Source organism: Arachis stenosperma, chromosome 5 (genome assembly GCF_014773155.1).
Source record: "Arachis stenosperma cultivar V10309 chromosome 5, arast.V10309.gnm1.PFL2, whole genome shotgun sequence".
NCBI lineage: Eukaryota > Viridiplantae > Streptophyta > Magnoliopsida > Fabales > Fabaceae > Arachis > Arachis stenosperma.
The window spans coordinates 72908246-72915628 of NC_080381.1; the positions used below are offsets into that span (position 1 = coordinate 72908246).

General features: G+C 40.1%; 1 protein-coding gene across 1 annotated transcript; it reads left to right on the top strand.

Moving 5' to 3' along the window:
- Nucleotides 1-3499: 3499 nt before the first annotated feature.
- On the top strand, nucleotides 3500-4612 carry LOC130980896 (uncharacterized). Its single transcript, XM_057904541.1, has one exon. It carries the CDS (start codon nucleotides 3500-3502, stop codon nucleotides 4610-4612), a length of 1113 nt encoding a protein of 370 aa, XP_057760524.1.
- The last annotated feature ends 2771 nt before the right edge of the window (nucleotides 4613-7383 follow it).

The window sequence follows — 7383 nt, forward strand, 5'->3', positions numbered from 1 at the left end:
AAGCAACCAATCTCATCAATCACAATTTAAACTAACTTCAACCAAATCAATCAATAAATCAAAATTGTTAGCCTCCTCAAACAGTTTCAAAACCAAACCATTCCTTAATATATATATATATATATATAAACCATATTTTCAGTGCAACTCATTTCTCAATATGAATATACAAATTGGATTTTTAAATCAAGCTTTCATTTACTATTACAATGCCAACTCAATCAATCAAGAATGCAATCAAGTAAACAATTACATTCTTTCAAAATAACTCAGTCAATCTATAAAACTCACAAAATCACCAAAAATATATTTTTGTATCAATATCAATTTATAATAATACTTGAAAATAAAATGAGCTTAAGGAAAGCGCCCCTACCACAAATCGCAACTCAACTACGTGACAACTCTCCTTTTCTCTCAGCCTGCAACAGCAGTAGGCGACAACAATTGCGACTTTAATCGCGACATGCAATAACTAAAACTCAATCCTATGGCAAACAATGCCATAAAACTTCAGCATAAGATAACAGAATATTGACTAAAAGGACTTTTGGAGCCAAAACACTTACTGCAACTGAGAAGAAATGACTGAGCCGAGCAATAGCAATTTCGACGGGGTTTTGGCGACAACAACGCCATACCTAATGACCAGAAACCCCAACAGTGGCAGCGGCAAAGGAACGGCGATGTCAGTGTGGCTTTCCGGCGGCCAGAGGTTGATATGATATACTTTCGACTGAATTGAGTGGGTTTTGTCAACTATTCTCACACTTATTCATGTAAATTGCATGTTTTTCACTTCCTTCCTAATTTTGTGCTATGATTGAAAACATGCTTCCTAAGTCTTAAAATTGTTAATTTTTAATTCTCCTTTATTACCATTCGATGCCGTGATATGTTTGTGAAGTGTTTTCAGGTTTACAAGGCATGAATGGCTCAAAGGATGAAGATGAAGCATGTTAAAATGGAAGGAACACAAGAAACTAAAGAACTGAGAAGCGAGGAGCGACATGCACACATGGCTGACGCATGCGCGTGACCAGGAGCGTCGTTCAGCGACGCGTACGCATGACTGAAGCGTACGCGTGGCTAGGTGTAAGGTTTAGCGACGCATATGTGTGACAAAGCGTCACGTGCTGCACTTAACAAAACTTGCTGGGGGCGATTTTTGAGCTAATTTGGACCCAGTTTCAAGGCCAAAAACACAGATTAGAGGCAGGGGTGGAGCTGAGACTGAACACACTTCAACTTTCAATCTAGTTTTTAGTTTTAGTTTGAATTCTAGAGAGAGACACTATTACTTCTCCTAGGATTCTTAGCATTCTTAGTTCATCTTCAAATTGGATCTTGAGAGAGTTGCTACTACCTTCCATTGGAGTCAATTTCCTTCTAGTTTTCTTTTCTAATTTCCTTATTACTCTTTTCTACTTGATTATTTTGCTTCATGTTTGGATCTTGTCACTCTTCAATTTAATTAACGCATTGAATTATTTTTATATTTATTTTTATTGCTTGTTTGATCTTTATTAATTAATTGTCAGTGCCAATTTTGATTTATTAATTTATTATGATTACCATGTCTTTTATTTACTCCTATTATATGTCAACTCTTTTATTTACTCCCAATTATTTATTTTTATCAATTGTGACACAATTTAAATTGATAGTAGAATTCTCGTCGGTTAAGACTGTACTCACAACGCAATTTAGAAAATATTCTTTTCAGGAATTCTTAACCGGCTTTTTTCCAGCCATCAATTTTTGGCGCCATTGCCAGGGATTTGCATATGTGTGCTAAATTATTGGTTGGTGTAAATATTTTTATATTTACATCATTGCATTTTTTATTTTTATTTGTGTGTTTTTTGTTTATTAGTAGTAGTTATTATTTATTTTTCTTAGTATATTTTATTACCATGAGCTCTATGTTTCTTGCATTGAATGACGCGTTCATTAACGGATTCGAGCCCAGCCGTATTTGATCCTGAGATCGAAAAAACTATTTCACGTATTAGGCGAGCTCGGCATGGGTTAGCCTCTGAGGGTGGTGAAGGGGTTTCGCCCAATTCACCAGTCTTATCTGGGGTTGAGTCTGAAGCGTCATTTGAGGAAGAAACTTACTCCTCTCCTACTAATTCCATTGACGCCTCTTCTGTTGATTTTAGTGCAGATACTATGGCAGCTCCTAGAAGAATTACTCTCAAGGAAGTAGGAGCTCCGAATTTTACACTACAACCGTATCAAGCACGTCATCCGAATTTGATTGCTGATTTTGAAATGAAGATCGCATTGATTAATCTACTGCCTAAATTTCATGGTTTACCTGCTCAAGAGCCTATCAAGCACCTCAGGGATTTCCAAACAGCTTGTTCAACTACTAGGGAGCATGGTGCGGATGAGACTGTCGTTTGGTTATATGCCTTCCCATTTTCTCTTGAGGGAAAGGCAAAGGAGTGGTTCTACACTCAACCTGAAGCTGTTGTTACTAATTGAAATTTGCTCAGAAGGAAATTCTTGGACAAGTTCTTCCCAGTGGAGGTTATAGATAGATTGTGGAAGAAAATTTCCTGCATCATTCAAGGTGAATCAGAGACTTTCTATGAGTACTGGGAACGCTTCTGGAATCTTCTCGACTCATGTCCCCATCACATGATTGACCAGCTAGTGTTGATTAGCTACTTCTGCCAAGGCATGAAGCCTCGAGACAGGACCCTCTTGGATGCTGCGAGTAATGGCTCTCTGACAAAGTATAAGACGTCGACAGAAGCGTGGCAACTGATCACCGATCTAGCTGAGTCTACCCAAAATGCAAGGCAAAGGAATAATCATCCGAAGGCTATTGCGGAAGTTTCTTCTAGTGGTGAGACAGCTGCTCTTACCAAGACATTGGGAGAGATGACCAATATACTCAAGCAGTTCTAGCTCTATCAACAACAACCTCTGCCTCCTTCACAACAATAATGTCAACAGTTAGTCCCTCAGAGTGTCTATGGAATTTGTGCTTGCTACTCTCACTATACTGATGAGTGTCCACAACTCTAAGAGGACAACACCTTGGTGGATACTAATGCTTATTACAACCGTCCGAATCAAGGGTACTATCAATAAGGCAGTAATTAACTAATTATAATCAAGTGGTAACTACAATCAAGGTTGGCAAGAAAATTCTAACCAAGGATGGAGAGACAACTACAACCAAGGAGGCAGAGACAATGGTGGAAATCAAAGGTGAAACAACAATTATCAACAGAACCGGTATCAATAAAATCCCCCATTCCAACAGCATAACCAAGGCCAAAGATACCAGCCACCTTACCAAAGGCAAGCTCAAGCACCTCAACTCAACCAACTACAAGCCCCTCAAATTACCTACCCTCCTTCTTCCTTTAACCAAGATGAAACACTATGTTCTATCCTTCAAGAACAAAAAGAGCTTCAAAATTCACTTACCTCTAGCCTCACCGGTCTTACCTCCACTCTACAAGCTCTTATATCCTGTATGGACCCACTCTCTACCTCCAACAATCAACCTTCAAGCTCTAGTGTACTTTCCTCTCAACCTTTACCTAACCCCAAGGGTGGAATTAATGCCGTTACTTTGAGGTCCGATACTACATTACGAGAGAGGAGTCCCGAGGAGCCAAGCTCAAGAGAAGACATTCAAGATGAAGATGTTGTTGAGGTAGAAGATATTGAAGAAGAGGATGAGGTACAAGATGCGGTTGAAGAAGAAGTTGCTCAACCAAGGGATAGAGTATCTAAGGAAGACGATGTTGTGAAAGAGGCCATTCCCATTCCTTTTCCACACCTTGCTAGGAGAACTAAAAAGCAAGTGGATCTAGACCCCAAGATGGTGGAGATCTTCAAAAAGGTTGAGGTAACTATTCCCCTTTTTGATGCTATTCGCCAGGTTCCTAAGTATGCTAAGTTTCTAAAAGATTTGTGCATGAATAAGGAAAAGATCCATGATTTAGAAACTATTCCTTTGGGTAGCTCGATTTCTGCTCTTACGAGTGCTATACCGGAGAAATGTGGTGATCGCAGTCCTTGTATGGTTACTTGCACTATAGGAGGTGTACAATTTGTTGACTACATGTGTGATTTAGGTGCATGTGTTAGCATTATGCCATTATCTATATGTGATGCTTTGAAGCTTCCACCGTTGAGAAGGTCAACAGCTCGTTTTGTTTTGGCAGATAAGAGCATAATCTCAGTGGTTAGCATTGTGGAAGACGTCTTGGTGAGAATTAAGGGGTTGACTTTCCCTATTGACTTCTACATTCTAGAGATGCCCCCTAATGACTCTGGGAGACCTTCATCTATCTTGCTTAGGAGGCCGTTTTTGAAGACTTCTCGGTTTAAATTGGATGCCTTCTCAGGTACATATTCTGTTGAGATTGATGGAAGAGTAGTGAGCTTCAACCTTGATGAAGCTATGAAGCACCCACCGGAAGACCACTCCATCTTCCAGTGTGACATTATTGATGAGACTGTGCCTAAAGCTCACCAAGAGGCAGTTGATGAGAAGAACATGGCTCACGGTGCAAGTGTGGGAAAGTCCTCTGAATATACTGAAGACACCTTGCCACCTCCAGTGGTTCCAGATGATTAAGTGCTAAGCCATGAGCTGAACATGGAGTTGAAGCACCTTCCACCTCACCTCAAGTATACTTATCTTGAAGATAATCAATAGATCCCAATTATCATTGCAAAAGAACTTACTTCCCAACAAGAGGAGCGTTTGCTTAGTGTGCTAAGAAGAAACAAGAAAGCTATCAGGTGGATTTTGGCGGACATAGTAGGTATAAGTCCTCAAGTCTGTGAGTACCGCATTTTTCTATAGGAGGGAGCATGGCCTATCCGTCAACCTCAAAGGCAGTTGAACCCCACAATTCTGGAAGTTGTGAAGAAGGAAGTGACCCGACTGCTTGAAGCCGACATTATCTATCCAAACTCGGATAGTGAGTGGGTTAGTCTAGTATAAGTGGTTCCAAAGAAGTCGAGCGTCACAAAAGTGAAGAATGAGAAAGGGGAACTCATGGCTACCAGAGTGCAGAATTCCTGGAGAGTGTGCATTGACTACAGGCGCTTGAATTTGGCCACTCGTAATGATCACTACCCATTACCTTTCACCGATCATATGCTTGATCACCTATCAGGTAAGTCACACTATTGTTTTCTAGATGGTTATACTGGTTATTTTCAAATCCATATTACTCCAGAAGATCAGGAGAAAACAACTTTTACATTCCCCTTTGAAACGTATGCATATAAGAGAATGCCTTTTGGTTTATGTAACGCACCAGCTATGTTTCAAAGGTGCATGATGAGTATCTTCTCAGATCTTATTGAGCATTGTATGGAAGTATTTATGGAAGACTTTAGTGTTTATGGTGATTCCTTTGACCTTTGTTTGGATAGTCTTGCTAGAGTATTAGAAAGATGTACTAGTTCAAACCTGGTGCTTAATGTTGAAAAATGTCATTTTATAGTAAAGCAAGGTGTTGTTCTAGGCCATGTTGTTTCTAATATTGGTATATCTATTGATCCTGCAAAGGTATATGTTATTTCTGGTTTATCTTACCCATCCTCTGTGAGGGAAGTCCGTTCTTTTCTTGGTCATGCAGGTTTTTTATCAAGGACTTCAGTAAGGTTGCACTACCCCTGTCCCGTCTGCTGCAGAAAGACGTAGAGTTTGAATTGAGTGAAGATTACAAGGAAGCATTTGACAAGCTGAAGATTGTCTTGACCCAAGCTCTGACTGGAGTAGGCCATTCGAGATCATGTGTGATGCATCTAACTATGCGGTAGGAGCGCCGCTGGCTCAACGCGAAGGTAAGGACCCTTATATTATTGCTTATGCTTCTAAAACTTTAGATGGTTCCCAGTCTAATTATACTACCACTGAAAAAGAACTTTTAGCTATTATTTTTGCTTTGGATAAATTCCGAGCTTATTTACTTGGAACTAAGTTGGTAGTATATTCAGACCATGCGGCTTTGAAGTATTTGTTAGCTAAGAAAGAGTCAAAACCATGGTTAATCCATTGGATATTGTTACTGTAAGAGTTTGATTTAGAAATCAAAGATAGGAGTGGTTCCCAAAATTTGGTGGCGGACAACTTGAGTCACTTAGAACATATTAAAAGTGACTCCACTCCTATCAATGATGCATTTTCACTTGATAGCTTGCAAGCAATATCTGAGGTGGTTCCTTGGTATGTACCCATAGCTAATTATTTGGTTAGTCGTACCTTCCCTCCTAATTTTTCTAAGCATCAAAAGGATAAGCTTAAGAGCGAGTCCAAGTATTACATATGGGATGACCCATATTTGTGGAGATGTGGTGCTTACCAAATAATTAGAAGGTGTGTTCCCCAATCCGAAATCCAGTCAATTTTAGAGGCTTGCCACTCTTCTGAGAGTGGTGGACACTTTGGTCATCAAAGAACTGCAAGAAAAATTTTGGACTGTGGATTTTGGTGGCCCACACTTTTTAAGGTTTCTAATATTTTTCGTGACTCTTGCCACTAATGCCAAAGGTTTGAAAATATATCCAAGAGGGATGAGATGCCCCAACAACTTATGTTGTTTTGAAATTTTTGACGTTTGGGGTATTGATTTCATGGGTCCATTTCCAAACTCGAATGGTTTCTTATACATTTTGTTAGCTGTTGACTATGTTTCTAAATGGGTGGAAGCAATTTCTACCCGTACTGATGTGCTAACGTTGTTGTTTCTTTTGTTAGGAATAATATTATTTATCGCTTTGGATCACCACGAGCAATCGTGAGTGATCAAAGCTCTCACTCTTTTAACAGAAGAATGATAGGTTTGCTAAAGAAACATGGCATTATTCACAAGGTGGCGACGACTTACCATCCCCAAACAAATGGCCAAGCCGAGGTGTCTAATAGAGAGATCAAGCGCATACTGGAGAAGATTGTCAAACCTCATAGAAGGGACTGGAGCTCTAGGCTTGGAGATGTGCTATGGGCTTATCGCATTGCTTAGAAGACACACATCGGCATGAGTCCGTTCCGCCTAGTCTACAGAAAGGCTTGTCACCTTTTGGTAGAGGTAGAACATAAAGCTTACTGGGCTGTGAAGGAATGCAACTCAGGATTGGGTGGAGCCGGAATCGAAAGGAAGTTGTAACTAGAGGAATTGGAGTGCCTTCGGCTAGAAGCGTATGAAAACTCAAGGCTCTACAAAGAAAAGGTGAAGGCGGTACATGACAAGAACATCAAGAGAAGCGAGTTTCGAGCTGGGGATCAAGTCCTTCTCTAAAACTCAAGGTTGAGGTTAATGCCAGGCAAGCTGAGGTCAAGGTGGGATGGACCTTATGTGGTGGAGAAGGTGGAACCGTACGAAGTTGTCCACC

Coding starts and splice junctions, on each gene's coding strand:
- LOC130980896 (XM_057904541.1), top strand. CDS start 3,500: ATGGACCCACTCTCTACCTCCAACAATCAACCTTCAAGCTCTAGTGTA.